This window comes from Periplaneta americana, chromosome 3 (assembly GCF_040183065.1).
Source record: "Periplaneta americana isolate PAMFEO1 chromosome 3, P.americana_PAMFEO1_priV1, whole genome shotgun sequence".
Lineage (NCBI taxonomy): Eukaryota > Metazoa > Arthropoda > Insecta > Blattodea > Blattidae > Periplaneta > Periplaneta americana.
This window is the reverse complement of record NC_091119.1, coordinates 25,168,071-25,188,999: the sequence shown is the minus strand read 5'-3', so window position 1 is coordinate 25,188,999 and position 20,929 is coordinate 25,168,071. Positions and strand designations below refer to the sequence as shown.

The 20,929-nt window shown below is 35.4% G+C and overlaps 1 protein-coding gene across 3 annotated transcripts in view; it reads right to left on the bottom strand.

Moving 5' to 3' along the window:
- The window catches only part of LOC138695863 (uncharacterized), a 41,000-nt gene that overhangs the window by 13,581 nt on the left and 6,490 nt on the right, over positions 1-20,929 (bottom strand). Inside the window, exons 1-4 of one of the 3 annotated variants that reach the window (XM_069820158.1) lie at positions 20,283-20,393; positions 17,513-17,673; positions 15,056-15,191; positions 10,877-11,071 (exon numbers count right to left, since the gene is read on the bottom strand). In XM_069820158.1, the coding sequence (XP_069676259.1) occupies positions 10,877-11,071; positions 15,056-15,191; positions 17,513-17,673; positions 20,283-20,314 (524 nt within the window). In that variant the 5' untranslated portion in view covers positions 20,315-20,393. Of the gene's footprint in view, positions 1-10,876; positions 11,072-15,055; positions 15,192-17,512; positions 17,674-20,020; positions 20,065-20,282; positions 20,394-20,929 lie in introns of those variants that run through there. The other 2 variants (XM_069820159.1, XM_069820160.1) reach the window with 2 other exon arrangements.

The following is a 20,929-nucleotide window of genomic DNA, read 5'->3' as shown; positions in this document are numbered from 1 at the left end:
AACAAATAAAAATAGCAACAAAATTAACAGCTATAATTAAAAACATATCCTTTGAAAAAAAAAGTAGGCCTAAGTTGTCTGAAAATGTACAATTATTCAAGGAATCAGCTATACAGACGTAGAATTAGTGCAAAGCTTTTGTTTCTCAGCTGCAGGTAATAACAGAACAGGTTTATTTGAAACATCACATAAAGTTGGAACTGCATTCCAGATTAATTTATTTTTCTTTTCATTCATAAATTGTGTGTTTTCGAATTGAAGAGAGCAAAACTTTATATTATTATAAAGATATGCTTCATTCTTTGTCATTAGATCTTCCCTCCTGCATCTAGAAGTAAAATAAGAAATAGGTGTTAGGATTTTTCTTCACGAGCATCAATGCGAAATACTCAACGACCTAGCACTCGATGGAAATACGAATCAGTCCACTCTAAATCCAAAGTCGACCGTGGACAGTCTATTGTTTCTAGTTGCTAACCGCTTGGAGCGCTTTATCGCGAGATTTGCAAACAATTACCTCAAGCTTCGCGACTGTATATAGTAGACTGTGATTATAGGTTCTCCTGAGGGCTAAAGCAAGGAGATGCACTATCACCTTTACTTTTTAACTTTGCTCTAGAGTATGCCATTAGGAAAGTCCACGATAACAGAGAGGGTTTGGAATTGAACGGGTTACATCAGCTGCTTGTCTATGCGGATGACATGAATATGTTAGGAGAAAATCCACAAACGATTAGGGAAAATACGGAAATTTTACTTGAAGCAAGTAAGGAGATAGGTTTAGAAGTAAATCCCGAAAAGACGAAGTATATGATTATGTCTCGTGACCAGAATATTGTACGAAATGGAACTATAAAAATTGGAGATTTATCTTTCGAAGAGGTGGAAAAATTCAAATATCTTGGAGCAACAGTAACAAATATAAATGACACTCGGGAGGAAATTAAACGCAGTATAAATATGGGAAATGCGTGTTATTATTCGGTTGAGAAGCTTTTGTCATCTAGTCTTCTTTCAAAAAATCTGAAAGAATTTATAAAACAGTTATATTACCGGTTATTCTTTATGGCTGTGAAACTTGGACTCTCACTTTGTGAGAGGAATGTAGGTTAAGGGTGTTTGAGAATAAGGTGCTTAGGAAAATATTTGGGGCTAAGAGGGATGAAGTTACAGGAGAATGGAGAAAGTTACACAACACAGAACTGCACGCATTGTATTCTTCACCTGACATAATTAGGAACATAAAATCCAGACGTTTGAGATGGGCAGGGCATGTAGCACGTATGGGCGAATCCAGAAATGCATATAGAGTTTTAGTTGGGAGGCCGTAGGGAAAAAGACCTTTAGGGAGGCCGAGACGTAAATGGGAGAATAATATTAAAATGGATTTGAGGGAGGTGGGATATGATGATAGAGACTGGATTAATCTTGCTCAGGATAGGGACCTATGGCGGGCTTATATGAAGGCGGCAATGAACTTTCGGGTTCCTTAAAAGCCAGTAAGTAAGTAAGTAATTAAGTAAGTAAGTAATTAAGTAAGGAAGTAAATAAGTAAGTATAGATAATCATAAAAGGAAATAAAAGCATTAAATTTCTATCGATGAATACTCGTTATTTTACTGAGTCCTCCACTGTTATGAATTAAGGTTTAACTCACGATTTTGTAATTTGGCAGACTTACAGTAGATGGCGCTTGCTGCTTGTTTAGAAAGTGTACATGTACTGTGTATTCTCGGCGCTTGTGATGTATCGATTGCCAAGGCGACCTACGAAAGCTTAATGCTATAAACTAAATTAATCGCATTATAACACTCAATGTCAATGCAATACATAGGTTAATACATTTCAAAATATAGTACTTTATTTCAATATAATATTCATCACGAACATCACTACGACGACTTGAAAGAAAGATAAACGTCAACCTACAAAATGCCTTCATATGAGACAAAACTAGAATAGGCCTTACTTTTCGTCGCTGTCTACGCTATTTCTGTTGTAATGTGGGTTAAATTTCCTCTTAGGATATAATTATTATATATATATATATATATATATATATATATATATATATATATATATATATATAATTTGAACTGGTAATGGAAATTACGGGAAAACGGCTGAACGGATTTTAATGAGCGATCCCTCATTTTCATGCCTGGCATCCAAAGTTTCTTAGAAAAGTAGTAGTTTTCAGTGAGATGTCAATTTTCCTACATAATTTTCCTATTTTCCAAAATCCATCTGTTGTTAGTTTTGAGAACTAATTTTATTCAATCACGGCCGACGTGATTGAATTTCAGAACAAAACACACACTACAATAAACAATAGGCTATTACACGAAGGCCATGACCTGCAGGATTGCCGACATATTTAGAGCTCAATTCAATTTGTTATTAAAAACTGATTCTGCAGTGTATAATTTTCTGAGTACAGCTGTGTATTGGATATTCAAATCTACGAAACTTGAGGTGGTTTGATGACATTATTACCATTAGAAAATAAATATTATAGTTAATATCACGATGCATCTATTTTTCATTAATTGTGCATAATATTGATGCTATATTGATGACATGAAAGTGAAACGTTTTGTGGTTATGTAAGTAAATGCAGAGAATATCTTAATTTAGATCTTCATTTCTATAATTTACTGAGTGACTGCTATATATAACTACAAAACTTAAGTAAGATAATAATATTGTTATTAAAAATCAAATATTTTTATACTTATTAACCCAGTGGGGTTGGGTCTTTTTCATATACGTAATGGCGGTGTAGTGTAGATATTGATATGTATCATTGTCTTCAGTATTGGCTCGAGAGAGCGCAAAAATTACAGTTCCTAAGGAAAGATCAAAAGGTATTACTTACTGATAAAATAAGAGGCCTGGAAAATTTTGTAGTCTCCAGATCATTTCAGCAAGATCTCTTAATAGGATAAAATGATTTTACGCTCTACATTTCAAGTTCTGCATGCAGCAGCTATACGAAAATACTATTGTTCGAAAGCTTAGCAAACCTGACATTTTTTTTAACTTTTGCCTACAATCCACAATGACCTGAAATAGCTACTGCTATCGCCCTGACATTGATACTTGCGTTTTCGCGTTGAAACTCAAAAACTGAAGTTGGATAGGTTCAAGAAAAAGTATTTGGCCTAAAAAAATCCATTCAGAGGGAGTATGTTTCATTATTATGGAAGCAAATAACTATCAAAAAGATAAGTATTTTTCAATGAAAATAAATCTGAACAATTTTTATTTGAACGTCTAACGAACTTAGTTTGCAGCAGTATTTGCTGCACAAGCCACTAGTATACTATATTCCTCCTTGTCAATATAATGTCCTATGTTATTTCAGGTGACGGTCGTGATGAACTAGCTAAACCCATTCCCATCATATATTAGTCTATTAAAAATATGAAAATGCAATTACAACTAGCGAAATAAATATTCAGTAATTATTCTATTCTGAATTCATAATGTCGATATCAAAGTTCGGTTATTATTCTATTTTAAAATAATAATGGGAATGTCAAAGTTAAATTATCAGGATTCTATTATAAAATGAAAAAGCTATATAAAATTCAGTTATATTTGTAATGTAAAAAAAAACTGGTGATATCAAAGTTTAATTGCTGTTGAAATGTAAAACATCTATTACAAATTCTTAGGGACTCTTTACATATCATTCAATATCATTTATATTTTCAAGAAATAGCATATTCTGACTTTAGTGCGACCGTTAATGGAATACGGAACTACATGTTAGGATCCCTATAGAATATCATAGGAGAGCCAAATCCTAGCAATTACTGCCCATAGAACATCCCACTATTCATCCTCTTTTACTGTCTCAGTCCCCCGTGAATGGAATTCTCTACCTCACAAGATTAGGGGCTGCCAGACAATAACCACTTTCAAGAAAAGGCTAAACGATTTCTTACGGCCCAGTCAAATTGAAGTTATAATAATTGTGATAGAGTTTAATAATTTAATTTAATTTAGGTATGACTATCATTACTATTATTATAATTATTATTATTATTATTATTATTATTATTATTATTACATAATTATTTTATTGTTGTTGTGAAGATGAAAAGAATTGTCGTTGAATTATAATAATTATGTATTATATTGTCTTGTAGTATTGTATTGCTTTGAATTGTATTGTATTGTATTAATTATGTTATATTCACAGCATTGTAGTAATTGTCTATCATACTGGTTGAGTGGAAGAGAAGGCCGAATGGCCTTAACTCTGCCAGTTAAAATAAACCATTATTATTATTATTATTATTATTATTATTATTATTATTATTATTATTATTATATCAGAGAAATTCCTTAGAAAGAATCCAATATAGGGCAGATAAATTTGTTAAAGGTAAAAGAGAAGATGGAAACGATACGATAAAAGAACTTAAATGGGAAACTTTGGAAAACAGACGTAGGAAAACTAGAATAACATCATTGTATAGAGCACATCTAGGTCAGAAAGCATGGGTAGACATAACGGCTCGGTTAGAGAAGCCAACGTACTGCGGTAGGAACGATCATGATTTTAAAAGCAACTGTAGGAAACAGAAAACTGATGTAGGTAAATTCTCATTTTTAAATAGAACTATAAATGATTGGAATGACCTACGTGCAGCGGTTTTTGAGGGCTGTCCTTTCTTAAGAAGATTCAAGAATAACTTAAAACATTGTGTACAAAGTGTAAATTAAAATTAAGGTGACATTGATTTATTTATTTACCCTGACGAGTTGCTCCCTTGGTTTGAATTGTAAATTATTAAAAATAGCTTGTAAGAAGATTTTATACTATACATGTTTCGTTTAAATGTAGTTCTGTTTATAAGTATGAATAAGGTAATTGTTTGTCTTATATGAACTGTTGTATCAGTGAAGCGTGGTGAATCAGTGAAGTTATGGTTTTACAGTGAATAGTTCCGATCAGAGATAGTTTATAGTGTCAATGAAATGTATTGTATGGTGTCAGTGAAATGTGTTATTTAGTGTCAGTGAAATGTGTCATAGTGCCAGTACAGTGAGTGAGATGAGAGTAAAGTGAAAGGTTGTTATCAGTACCAATGTGAAACTTATGTAAGGCCTATATATATGTAGCTTGTAATGTAAAATTAGGTTCACTTATTTATTAGGTTATTTTATGTATTATTATTAATTGTAATTATTGTGTATAATTGTATTGTGTAATCCCCTGGTAGAGGGGAAAAGAAGGTCTGATGGTCTTATCTCTACCAGATTAAACAAATAAATAAATACATAAATAAATAAATAAATAAATAGATAAATAAATAAATACATTTTAATTATATTGTATTCTATTTTATTGTATTGTAATTTTATTGTGTATTGTTTATATTGTGTATACCACTGCCACCGGGTGCTTGCACACTTGCAGTGTAAATACATACATACATACATACATACATACATACATACATACATACCAGTGGCGGCTGATTGATTGAGGCAAGTGAGGCCGGGTCTCAGTCACTTGCTTAACTGAAATCAAATTTTGTTTTTATGTAATGTATTAGTTATTTCAATGAAGTATATATCGCTGTATAGAAGCATTTGAAAACTTTGTGACGTAGATAGACCTGTTTTGCAGTAAAATTTGTTCCTGAGGCCAGGATCGCTCGTGCCGGATCTGGCTTGTGATGTATATAGATCTGTTTTGCAGTAAAATTTGTTCTTGAGGCCAGGATCGCTCGTGCCGGGTCTGCTTTTGCATTTTCATGTGTCTTCGCGGGCTTTTGTGGTTGCGCTTAAAACGCTGTAACTGAGGCACAATTCGTCTGGCCTGGTCAGGTTTCACTCCTCCCAACCATGGGCCGGCCTCAAGGGTAGAGTGGGGTGGGAATAGGGTGTTTTGTCTTCCTAAATAGGCCAAAAATAACAAACATTCCAGATATTTGGCAGGCAGAGACCCACACTATTCTCTCCTTTTATGTCTTAGTTTATGACTTAAGCGAGGGTGTTGTACTATTGTACTTCGTGTAGTGAATCTGGGCCAATGTTGTTATGTATTTCTGGAAAATATAAACAGAAATAAATGCGAGAAATAATGCTGGTGTAGTTAATTCATTGTTAGAGTGTCCTTCTTCGAGAAGAAATAATATTGAAACAAAGGACGTTTTAAATAAAGAGAGAGCCTACCGAGATACCTATGACATCGCTGACAATTTTTCTGACAGATAATCTTAAAACGCGAGTTTCTATTGCATCCTGGTATGGGCAATATAAATGGTTAAGTGGTAATGTGGTGCAAAATAAACTTCTCTGTTGGCCTTGTTTGTTGCTGTCAAAGGAAAAAAATAAAAAGAAAAGAAAGAAAGGGGAATTTCAACACATAATATGGGTTGCTTCATCACACTGAAACAATCACTGAAACTCACAGCATAACAGCTTATTTGGTGAGTGAAATTATTATTTTTCATTATTAGTAATATTAATAAACTAATATTAATAATAATAATAATACAGTAATAATGATATTAATAATATAATAACACTAATAATTAATATCATAAATAAACATTTCCTATCGGAGGCACTTAAACTACTCGTAGTTGCATCTGGCCTCACCGAGGATTTCGATCACCGGCCGCTACTGATACTGTACATACATACATACATACATACATACATACATACATACATACATACATACAACATACATACATGCATGCATGCATACATACATACATACATACATACATACATACATACATACATACATACATACATACATACATACATACATACATACATACATACATCGGTCACAACATTAAATTACTTATCATTGTCTACTGGTTGTTTTACTTTCGGTTCTTGAAAGCATAGTGTGTACAGTCGTGTGTCTAGACTTCCAGCCGCATACCTATGGATTTGGACGGTGTACAAATGAGTGAAAGATGCCATGGATTGCACTACTTTATTAATGTGAGTTATGAGAAACCAAACGGCGTATTCTGAATCTCACCGGTCCGGTGGCATCAATGACGTCACGTTGCAGCGAAATAAGGAACAAAACTGCTGGAAGGATCGATGGCTGTCATGGCGACTGTACAAGTTGTTGTCTGTGCTACGCTAGCAAAATTTTGCGAAATTTTCGTACTGCCATCTCGTTCAAATAAAAGATAGCATAAACAAAAACTATTTCTTGAACCGGTAGTAATAACGGGTCCGTTGACATGTTCGCTCATAAGCCATTAACATATTGTTTTTACGTTGTGCTCATTACAAACAATACAGCAGAACACACCGCCATGACACAACAGTGCACGATGTCATTCGTCTGCTAATTCCCGCCCTATACAAGAACCAATCAGATTCACTGATGGCGGCAGATGGAGACTGCCACCACTTCTGCAAGTTGATGGCACCGGTGGAGCATCAATGGCGTCATCGGTGGAATTCGGAACACCGTGATGGCATTGGATTTTTCACCGGTGAGATTCGGAATACGCTCAAATACACTGGACCACTAATGCGACGGCTGTGAGACAGTGTCGCGGAGCTATGAGGATCCTAGTGCGCGCAAGAAGCGGTATAAGTACCAACGATTTTCAAGTCATTATATTTCTTAAGCGAGAAAAAAGGAAATGAACGACTGTCACCACGCTTCTTAACGAACGAAACTTAGCTTAAATATTCATTTTCATTAAATTCAAGCTACACGTCCTGGGAGGTTCCCTTGTGAGATTGAAACACGCAACATTACCTTTATTGACTGATACGATGAAAGAGTAATGGAACGGAGAAAAATTCTCTCCGGCGCCGGGATTTGAACCCGGGTTTTCAGCTCTACGTGCTGATGCTTTATCCGCTAAGCCACACCGGATACCACCCCGACGTCGGACAGAATCGTCTCAGATTAAGCTCCAACTCTTGGGTTCCCTCTAGTGGCCGCCCTCTGCACTAAGTCATAGATGTCTATGAACGTAGGACCGAAGTCCACACATGTGCTGAGGTGCACTCGTTATGAGTGACTAGTTGGCCGGGATCCGACGGAATAAGCGCCGTCTTAAATCACGAAGTGATTTACGCATTTCATATATATACGATTCTGTCCGACGCCGGGGTGATATCCGGTGTGGCTTAGTGGATAAAGCATCAGCACGTAGAGCTGAAAACCCGGGTTCAAATCCCGGCGCCGCACAGTGTGTAATTTAGCGAGTCTAGCCGGCCAAAAATCATTTCTCGAAAACTAATCGCTCAGTTTTCATAAAATTTAATATGTACCTTCAATTATTGAAGTGGATAAGTTTTTAATAATGAAAATGAAAATAGCAACTGTTTTTACTGAAAATAAAAATAGTAATGTTGTAAAAAAAATTTCGATTCGAATCAAAAAAATTAATTAATGTTCACAATGTGGAATTAATGTTCATAATGTGGAATACACTTAAAATTGAAAGCGTAAGGCGAAGGAATATTGCTACATATCTTACTCGTTCAGACGTCAGATGCATCCCCATCAGAATCTGTATCCTCGCTGCTAGTCTCTCCTTTGACAGCACCGAGTAATGGAGGCTCGGAGACAACTGCAGCACTACTATTGAAATCGACCTCAATTTCCTATTCTTAATTTCTTTAAGCTGGTGATGTAAGAATCCAAAGAAATAAGTAGCCTGAGTAAAAGATCGGTATTTGTGTCTTTCTTGATGTTTTTCTTGCGAAGACTTCTCTGAAAAGTCTAATATAGTATTTGTTCCTCGTTTCCTGGGCTTCCTCAGATAGTTTGCCAGTAAGTATAATAGTGTCCTGTGACCTTCTGACCATGAGCCAAGAGTTTGTGAAGGATTGTAGACATATAATACTATTTGTGCAAGCATAAATATAATTCCCTTGTCTCCCTTGCATACATGTTAAGTGCCAATTCATCAGTATTGCAAAACCGTATGAAAAAGATTTTTGATATATTATGTGTAAACGACTTATTAGATTTCCATCTATTCCCGTACTATATGCGAAAGTGGAAACCTCCCTGAAAAGTATTCTTGCGGTATTTGCGTCCTTTTTATTGCGACTGCTTTGTTTTATCATGTCAACAACATGTCATGTCAACATGCCTGAACCTATCCTGTCTTCAATGTTTCGCAATAAGTAAAACGATGGATCTAAATTAACTGTTACAAGATTTTGTATTTCCCTTAATTCTTTATATTGATTTGAGGTCAACTGTAGATCAGTAATCAAAGCGAGATGCTTATTAGGTGACAATTGTTGGTCGTTCCTGCAAAATCAATTTTTCCGATTTTTTTTTTTCCATTTTGTCGCACGTTGAAGTAATGCAAGTGAAAGCTCTCCTACAATATTGGCCGCATCTCTTTTTCTAGAAGTTCTGAAATTCATATGGCCAACAGAAACCTTTACTTCTGGCGATCTTTCTTTACAATGTGGACTAGCCTTTTTTCAGTTTTGATCTTTCGCTAAGTCTCCGAAAAGTTTACGTGGACGTCTCGAATGCTTGTACTGGCAGAATCAAATTGGAATTGTTTTGTAGTGGATGGAAAAGTATTGTATATTTTATTTTCAGACTTTGCATCTTGGTTGAAACATAATGCATTATATTTTAAGACATTTATCTCATTTCTGCTTTATTTTTCCCACCGTAATCGAATTTTCGAGCATAGAAATTTAATTCATTTTTTTATGGACTGTAAAATGTCTTTAGAGTAATCTTTGAGACCAAAATGTTCAATTATATTTGAGAATTTCACTTTTCTCTCGCTCTTGTTCCACATCTGGAAAACAGCTCTCCGGATTACGGAGCGCATGGTGTCTGAAATTAAAAAATAGCTTCTCTGTCTGCACCTGTTTGCAGAAAAATATTCGACGTCGTATTCAGAAAAGTATAATGAATATCTCTACAAAATTTTATCGAGGTGATAGAGGGCTACACCTTTTAAAAGTCAACTCGAAATATATAATAAGGTAAAGCTCAAACTCTTTGCACATGTTTATCCAGACACTTATTCTAGACAATAAGATATTAATTTTTGTCACGAAAATTAGCTTATATGTAAATACATACCTTCTTATAATATATCCACACTCTGCATTAGAAAAAATACTGTATTAACTTTACCATTTTGCACCATCCAAACACATACTTCGCGCCCGCCTCTGCAGCGTAAATGATCTTATCGGAGACATGCAACTTTCGCTCTATTGTGAGGGTCCTCTAACAGATGTAAGCATCTGTCTACACTTGGATAGTATACTTTGGAGTGTTATAAACACGTCTATATAAGAATTTAGCATTAAAGATAGGGTGTGAAAATTGATTTTTGGCCGGCTAGATGCTTGAAATTACACACTGTGCGCCGGAGAGAATTTTTCTCCGTTCCATTACTCTTTCATCGTATGATGACGCAGAATATCTGCATGGAAATATCATATGTACTTCGGTACATTAAAATAATACGATTCTGTCCGACGCTGGGGTGGTATCCGGTGTGGCTTAGTGGCTAAAGCATCAACACGTAGAGCTGAAAACCCGGGTTCAAATCCCGGCGCCGGAAGAAATTTTTCTCCGTTCCATTACTCTTTCATCGTATGATGACGCAGAATATCTGCATGGAAATATCATATGTACTTCGGTACATTAAAATAACATGTATTTATTGACTGAGCTAGTGTTTCAGGTGTACTACTGTTTGATCTCAGTGTGGGTGTTGTATTTACGGAATCGCATGTTAATGTGCGGGTATACTTATATTGGTATAATGAAGGTGCAAGGCACTCACCAGGGATATGAAGCTCTTTCGAAGATTTGTTGCAGAATATATTAAATATCAAGCTCAAAGTGGTGTATAGAGATACTTACTGTACCGTGCCATTTCCGTTGAAGGGAAGTACTTCTCCAATGGTTATGTCGAGCTCAAGGCTAGTGCCATCCGCCGTTAGAGGGAGAGTAAGATTGAACGTAATGCCCAGAGGAACCAGACTTACTTTAAGTACGTGTTTTATGTAATTTTTCAAACCAACCACAGTGACTTCTTCCAAATTCAAAGTTGTTATTCTGTAAAGAAATAAGTGAACATGGAAACGAATAAATGCTTTGCGAACAAACCTATTATGACAGCAGTTTCGAAAGTTATATATGTGAACGCAGTTATTTCTAAATATTATTCAATCCGTATTGTAATGTACAAGTAACTTTTATTACTTAATCAAAATCGTACAAATACAGGGTGTTTAAAAATACGGGGCATAATTTCAGGCATGTATTTCCCACATGTAGACAATCAAAATAGTTCATTACAACATGTGTCCGGAAATGCTTCATTTCCGAGTTATGGCCTTCACAACATTGAAATTCACCGGAACGTTTTTCTTTCCGCAGGTCGTTGTCATTACAGAAGATGTTCAAAATGTCCACCTCCTGCTTGAATACAGACTTCACATTGACCTGCGAACACGATCCCAAACTCCAGGAGTATTGCGTATGTCCTCAGAACATGCCACAATTCGATTCCGAAGGGATTCCAAATCAGGCACCGGAGACGAATAAACCAATGATTTTAAATGGCCCCACAAGTAGAAATCGACTTGCAACGCTACCCTTCGTGTGCTGATTGAAGGAGTCATGTTCACAGCCCCCAGAATCTCCTCCTGTACTTCTGGAGTTGTAGATCTTGGTCGTCCACTTCCCAAACCAGGAGAGTTAAATTTTCCATACTCGCACAGACGGTAATGGAGACGTACAAATGTCTTCCGATCTGGACATTGTCGCTGTGGGTAGGTACCTCTCCTGGTACAAACGACGAGCCAGCGCAGCATTGCCGTCCGCCTTACCGTACATGAAGTGTATCTCTGCCAGCTCTTGATTTGAATACATGTCGCACAGTCTAACGCCTACACAACACTGAATGTAACCTTCGCCTCGGAATGAACTGTCAGAGTGCCCTCTTAATGTCTCCTATGACGGCAACGACCTGCGGAAAGAAAAACGTTCCGGTGAATTTCAATGTTGTGAAGGCCATAACTCGGAAATAAAGCATTTCCGGACACATGTTGTAATGAACTATTTTGATTGTCTACATGTGGGAAATACATGCCTGAAATTATGCCCCGTATTTTTGAAACACCTTGTATACATATAACATCTGCTGTGAAATAATCATATTGTATTTATTAAAAATATGTAAACAAAAATATTATTCAATCTTGACTTCGTAATGTTAATTTTGTTCTCGCTTGTCTCTTGATCTCTCTTATTTGTACAGCATATATACTACTGCAGCCGTGGCGAAAATGTGGCTCGAAATGATAGCTACGCATTTCTCTTGCTTCCTACCTCCCCTAACCCTCACCCTCTCACTCACTGTAGTCAAACTTCCTTCCATTTGTATTTGTCTCTGACCTGCGAGTGGCGTATCGTCGCAATGTCTCCGTCGAAACCATGTATCTCTACAAAAACGATAGTTTAAAGTAGGATAGGAGGAAGCATTTTTTTGCTGCCAATATGATGACAATATTAAATGTATGATTTGTTCACAAGTATTACGAAGAAAACGGTTATATAACATAAAATGGCATTATATTACATGTAACTCATGACACATTAAAAGGTTAAGTTTTGTTATTATTATTATCATTATTATTATTATTATTATTATTATTATTATTATTATTATTAATATTATCTCTGTACGTCGATCTTTTTTCAGCAGATGTACGAATAATACGGTTAGATCTTCAATTCAAACTCACAGATTTACTATGTGATGTTAAATGAAAACTGGATGTAAGGACTTGACAATTGCTGAACTTTTCAAATCTTTGCCAAAAAAATTATATCCGATGCTTCGTTCTTTCGCTTGCTCTGTTGAAGCCATGTTTGCTACAACTTACGTTTGTGAAAAATTATTTTCAACAATGAAAATAGTAAAAACCAAATTTAGATCACGACTGACAGACAAATACCTTCGTGATCAACTACGACTGGCAGTAAGTGACATAATTCCTGATTTTGAAACTCTGTCTCAGAGACATTCTGAAGGCAATTAATTTTAGGTTGTGATATTGTGTCCTACGTCTTCTTATTCATTTATTTCTTCGTTAAACGTACTAAACATTAGTTTGTAACCTTATACTGTATAAAATTATACTTAAGTGCTTGACATAAGGAAAATGAAAATCCGTTAATAAGTCAGACAGTTGCTTCACTTCCCCTTCGGGTGTCCGCCTCCCTCCATAGCTACTATGCACGTTGCAGGTTACACCAGCGAATAGGGATTATAAAGAATGGAGACTTCGCGTCGGTACCTTTGATGTAGCCGGACTGATTTCAATGACCTTCAAGCCAGCTAAAGCGTCAGATTCTGCTTTCTCCCTAGAGTTGGCGCTGACATCACACCAGCTAGCAGTCGACACAGCGGAAATATAACACATGCAATTAATACATCTAGGTACATTATGTACTCAAATAAAATAAATTGGATCCATAAAATAATAAATCCTTCATTAACTGCAATGTCTAGACTCTAGAGTTCCTTTATAGTGAGAGTTGAGACGTTGACCCCAACAACAATTAAAATATGTAATGGTTTGATAGCGCTGAAAATGGAAAAACAAAACTCTTACGAGAAGTAAAACCATATACCTATATTATATTATTATACAAATATTAAACGAATTCGATACTTAATTTTATAATGTATTGTATTATTTTATAATATTATTTTATAATATAATGCATTATATCTGAAATATAAAATATTATTATTACAACTAGTTTGTCACTGAGAAATAAGGAAAAGCTGTTAACTTGAATTTATTTGAAGCAAAGCGTTACTGGATTATGCAATAAGGTAGGCGATGTTTGGATCTTGTGCCCTAACTCTGTTCTCAATTATTATCTTAACGTATGCTCGATTACACTACCTCTAGCGCTTGAAAGTGGAACTAGCCGCTGGCGCACAGAGAAACAAAACACAGGAAAATTCGCTCAGTGTCCATTCTTTATAATCCCTATTCGCTGGTTACACCACCGAATAGGGATTATAAAGAATGGACACTTCGCGTCGGTACCTTTGATGTAGCCGGACTGATTTCAATTACCTTCAAGCCAGCTAGAGCGTGAGATTCTGCTTTCTCCCTAGAGTTGGCGCTGACATCACACCAGCTAGCAGTCGACACAGCGGAAATATAACATATATAATTAATACATCTAGGTACATTATGTACTCAAATAAAATAAATTGGATGCATAAAATAATAAATCCGTCATTAACTGTAATGTGTAGACTCTAGAGTTTCTTTATAATGAGAGTTGAGACGTTGACCCCAACAACAATTAAAATATGTAATGATCTGATAGCACTGAAAATGGAAAAACAAAACTCTTATGAGAAGTAAAACCATATACCTATATTATATTATATACAAATATTAAACGAATTTGATACTTAATTTTATCATGTATTATATTATTTTGTAATATAATTTATTATATCTGAAATATAAAAAATTATTATTACAACTAGTTCGTCACTGAGAAATAAGGAAAAGCTGTTAACTTGAATTTATTTGAAGCACAGCGTTACTGGATTATGCAATAAGGTAGGTGATGTTTGAGTCCTGTGTCTCAACTCTATTCTCAATTATTATCTTAGCCTATGCTGGATTACACTAACCTCTAGCGCTTGAAAGTAGAACTAAACGCTGGCGCACAGAGAAACAAAACACAGGAAAATTCGCTCAGTGTCCATTCTTTAAAATCCCTATTCGCTGGTTACACAGTGGCTCGGCGCACGATCACATTTTCGCCACAGCTGTACTACTGACAGGTAGCACGCCAAAGAATCGAAGCTCGTTTGCGCGCTATTTGTTATACATTCCTGCTTTACATCTTATGACAGAGGATAGCGGATTTTGTCTTATACGAGCTTCCAGAACAACAGAAAACAAGAAATTCGCAGTAGGCGATATACGAAGACAAAGAAAAACATACCAAGCAACATTTTGTTTACTACAAGAAAAAAATGACTTTTTTACTCACTGCATGGTTCCCAAAAGATCAGTATTATTAAGTCGAATGCCACTGATATGGAGAGGGTCCAAAGGCGGTATACCTGCAGCCGGCAAACCGTTTTCTATTATGCCCTTCAGCAATGCCTCAAGATTTTCATTCATTCCTAATGCAAAGAGAACATGAATTTCTATGATTATAAGAACATTTTATGTCAGAAGAGGATGAAAGATTTGTATTTGGAAGGCAGAATGGATAAACAAAGTTCAAAGACTGAAAAACTTATTTCTTTGTGGCACCGATAGTAGAGAGATCACAACTGCGTGAATAGACTCTATGTTCCATTCAAAATGGCATTTTATTCATATCCGATTTTACTTGCAAAGTCCGTGTTTTAAGACCATTCTTCATCGTTGACTGGGGAACAATAACTGAACAGTTCTTTCGCATCAAACGGAAAATGGAACTCTTCCAGGAAAGAACAGTTGAAGGGAACACACGGTTCAGATATAACAGTTGTTATGATTAGGCAGAAAAGTGATTTGGCATACATGACTCAACCTCGATTATGCTTTCATTCATTCTTATTGAAAGATTGGTTCCGACTAGTATTTTACTTGATAAAGAAAAAAATCAGTTTTCTGTGGTTTGTGAAAAGTGTAAACTCCATTATGACATATGAGAATTTGAGAAGTAAACTTGGTGAAACGTCATCATCATTACCATCACGCTTTAGGTCTCTCGACCTGTTGCGAACTTCATACATATTCCTTATTCTTGGTTTGGCATCGCTTTCTTGGTCTACCAATACTACGGAAGCCCTTAGGTTGATACCCGAAGATTAATTTAGGCAGTCTTTCATCACTCATTCGTTCCACATGGGATCTCCAGTTCTGTCTATATTCCACAATTTTGTTGTTTAAGTTGTAGATATTCAGTGATTGCCTAATTTCTTCGTTTCGTATTCTGTCCCTCCTTGTTACACCCATCACTGAGCGAAGGAACCGCATTTCTGAAGCTTGAATTCTACTTTTATCTCTACTAGTGAGGACCCACGATTCTGCTCCATATAAACCTGTTGGTACTGCCATCGTCTTATAAAACTTCAACATTGTTTCCTTCCTTGCCTTGTTTTTTAAAGTTCTAGTTATTGTAACACACATTCGGTTCAGACTAGCCTTGGTGAAACGTTTAGATTTAAATTGAACGATCGTGGAGAAGTGCTTGACAGAATAAAAGTTTTCTCGTGTTTAGTGATGCAGGAAACATTGTTACTAAACGTAGAGCGGCACTTAATTCGGAGTATGAGAATGCACTCACATGTTTCAAATCATGGATGAAGCAGTATTAACTAGGCGAGTCTTCATACTTTTTATTATTTATGTTTGTCTCAAAAATTCCCGGAGAAATTCTCTTTTTCCAAGCAGTGGCGTATACTGGTTAAAGGGTTTGGGCTACCGCTGACCCTATTATTACACAAAATATATCTAACAATTACTTTAATTTTAATTACTATGGTAAAACTAATAATACAAAATTATTACATTATGTTATGTTATAAACTTTTTCTTTTGTAATTTCCTTGGGCTACCGCCGGTAGCCCCGGTAGCCCGTAGCCCGCAAAATACGCCCCTGTTTCCAAGTCCTTCACACCTCTACACTTTACCTATCTTGGCTCCCGTTCCAGTTACCTGTCATCATATCATAATCTCTTCACTCGCACGCAAAATAGCCGCATATTAGCCATACCAACACAGAAGATATCATCGTATTCATCATCATACACAATCTCGCTCTCGCGCTTGTGGAATACCCTACCCAGTGACATCAGAGACTGTCGGAATTTAGTAGCGTTCAAAAGCAAACTTATTAAGCATTTTCATACTACGTAGAGTAGGTTTACTTTTTACTTAATTAATAACTTTTTTTCTCTCTCTCTTCTTAACTTTTACAATAAACTGTCTAGCTATTATTAATCAGTTAATCTTTTAGTACTTAGATATTTATTGTATTTGTAAATTTAATATTAATTGTAATTATAATTGTAATTGTATTCTTAATATTGTAGTTGTAATCCCCTGGTAGAGGGGAAGAGAAGGCCTGATGGCCTTATCTCTACCAGCTTAAATAAATAAATAAATTGACACAATAATTATAAGTCTCATAATAAATATGTTAGTAAGTAAGTAAAATAGTTGTTTTGTAATATAACGATACAATATATACAGATATACAACATTTAATACTTATGTTTATCACCGAACACAAGTGAAATTTAACAATAATTGTGTATTACAGTATATTAAAACTTTTTTCAACTCGATCAAAACTCGATTAATCGATTAAATTCCTATAGTTAATCGACTAAATATTTTGATCGATGTTGTAATTATGTGTTACTACAATTTTTATTACGTAGTTATGTGATATTGCAAACACCCTGCCTGTATTAATCAGAATTAAATTGTGCATATTATGCAGACTTACCCCTTGAATCAATATCACTTTTTAAAAGCATTTCTTGTTCCTCATCTGTGCTTGCATTGACTGATTTCAAGTTCTGACCAAGTAGAACGATGAAAACTAAGAAGATGATGTGTTGTCGGAAATTTGCCATTGTACATGTACAGCTCCTCTTGCTTCTGTAACTACAGAGTTTCCAATGTTATTCGTTAAGCTTAGATATCCTACGAATAATTATCACGGATTTGACACATACTTTCTCATCACACGTTGTACGATTATCGTAACAATTCAGTTGTTCAATCATGTTGCGAGTCATACTGTTCATAGTTTCTTAAACATGACCAAGGAAAATAAATACCTAATATACAGGGTGTAACTGAAGCACATTTTAAAATTTGGGGGGATGTAGAGAGCGATATGGTGAAGATTTTTCACCAGGAACCCATGACTGGAAATGAGAATTGGAGTATCTACAGCACTGTGAGATATTGCTTTTCCTGTTCTTGTGATGGCGAATTTTCTATACATTTAGTAGAATAAACAAAACATCAAAGTAGTTTGAAGAACTTTGTTGACTTTCATATGTACAATAAAGTTCAAAGTGACGACCGCCAAGTTCGCTACGTAGCTTGCAACGACGAACCATGTTTTGTCTTACTCTCTGGAAGATTCCATGCTCCACTCTTATGGTAGCCTTCACGTACTTCCATAGGGAAAAGTCAGAAGGGTTGAGGTCAGGAGAACGGGCAGGCTAAGGAACTGGGTATCTCCTTCCAATTACTCTCTTCCTGTGGGTCAGACGAGTGAAGTGAGATAGAGCACGTCGTGCTGGTACCACATACTAGCGCAATTGCAAGGAAAGCTACTAGAGAAGTTCAGGCAAGGCATGCTGTAGATACTCTAATTTTGGCAATGTTGATTGTATTGTATTGGTGGTTATAGTAATGGTGGTTGTAAAGATGGTGTTGATAGTGGTAATTATGGTGATATTGGTGGTAGTGTTGTGTTAATGGCGATGTTAACAATGATAGTGGTAGTTTTGGCAGTGGTGATATTGGTAATTTTGGAGCTACCGATATGCACGATGAGAATGGTGATGTTCCTGTTACAAATGATGATGGTGGCAGTGATGGGAGAAATTGTCAGATTTACAAGTCGACGAATCGAAGCATAAAGTAAGAGAAGAGATGTTTTAATGTCTTAATCAGGTGGTCATTCAGGAGATTTAGATGTTAAAATAAAACACCATTCTCACGAATACATTAACTCTTTCTGCTGGAATGAGGCCATTGTCAGTGAAATGCGTCATAGTGCCACTACAATGAGTGAGATGAGAGTAAAGTGACATATTATTATCAGTACTAATGTGAAACATATGTAGGGCCTCTACATATGTACGTTGTATTGTAAAATTAGGTTCACTTATTAATATTAGGTTATTTTATGTATTATTATTAATTGTAATTATTTTGTAAAATTGTATTATGTATTCTTATTGTATTGTATAATTATATTATGTATTGCATAATTTTATTGTGTATTGTTTATATTGTTTATGCTCGACCATGCCGAAATGTAGTAATTATACACCTGGTAGCAGCCCTTTCATGGACCTCATTAAAGTACACCTATGCATTATAGTTCAGTTGTTCAGCCAATGAGAAATCACCATTGTACCATTATAAAACCGCAAGTATCGATCATTCTCGGATATGCAATCGAAAGACAACTAGCGAAAAGTCACGGAGGCTGGAAATCCAATACTGTCGCAGAAGGATATGTTCCGTTACTATAATAATTAGCGTTAATTGTAAATAATATTAAAATAAATTCAATTTGTCATCTCGTTTTTCAATTCTAAATCAATTTCCAGGTTACATCAAGACTAATGTTCATGTTATTCTCTAGATTATATCAAGGTCATTGACATTCGTGCCTCGGAAATAATCAATACTTTCGCGTCTGCGCACATCTCACAATTTAGGTCAGTTCCGCTCCTCACTTACATAACCATAACATGAATACTTATGAATAATTTCAAGTTAGAAATATGGTCGAGCATAAAAAGTCTATGAAACTTGCCTATAATAGTAATTAAGACGCTCGTTTCATAAACAAACATACTCGCGTCTTAATTACTACCATTATAGGCTCGTTGCATAATGTACTATTATACCACTGCCACCGGGTGCTTGCCCACTTGCAGTGTAAATAAATGCATACATATATTTGGAACCCTAATATTTCTGTAGACTCATATGATTCGGATGATTCCATTTGGTATCCTCAGAAGTATTTTTGTTCTTTACCGATAGAGTGCAACACCCGCCAGTTCCTTGGCCAGCTGTTATTAGGAAGAGGATTGCTTTGTTTTTTTTTTTTTTTTTTGTTTCTCCATGATCTCACGTCAAAATACAACATAGATGCAAAGAAAAAATTGTAACACCCAAAAAAAACCGTTAGGTGAGAAATTGTTAACGCAAATATCCATATCTACCAGTATTACCTATCTTCAAGATATTCCAATACCTGTACGGATTTTGAAACAATATCGGCATCATCGGACTCGTATTTCGTTAATCCTTGGTGCTCATGGCACAAATGTCTAATACTTGCGATATCACAGGACAATGCAATGTAACAAATAACCGCATAACCTCAACACAGAAAAATCTCGACTGCCTCAAAGGATGCAAATTAAGGTATTTCTAAAACTCTCGTGGACTGAAGGAAAATAATTTCTTAAGAAATAATATTAAAACCTATGTAAAATGTAATAGTGCGCACTCACCTCAGTTGCAGCCCAGGAACGACAGATATCATGTTACACGGTACCTCTCACAAAGCGATAAATCTAATCTTAAGCCATGAATAAAGTACAGATATGGATAATCTACAAATTCGTAATATAATTGTCTTTTAATACAAAGCACACTTGATCTCTGTCGATCAATTATGACAACTCTGTTAAACTCAAATGAGACTTTAAAAATAAAGAAAATGTTTTATAAAACAAGTGTCTAACGGTCGATTACTTGAGGGATGTCTTCATTGATTTCTCTGTGGTGATATGATTCATAGTTTTCTTTTTTCAAGCAATCATACATATAGATTATATGAAGAAGCGAGCAAATCTAAGTTTGTTACGTTTCCTTAACAAGTGTGTTTAAAATATAGTCTATGGGGGTCACGCATAGTTTGGCTGATGAATTGTATATGCTTTCAAAATGATTACTAGTCTGTGCAGCTCTACTGATGAATTGTATATAGGCCTACTGTAAATTGAAAGGTAGTCTGTATAGCTCAATTAATGAATTGTATATGCTGTAAATTGTACAGTAGTCTGTATAGCTCAACTGATGAATTGTTTATGATTATAAATTGAATTAATCTACTTGATATTAATTGCACAAATTTGTATAGCTTAATGAAAGTATG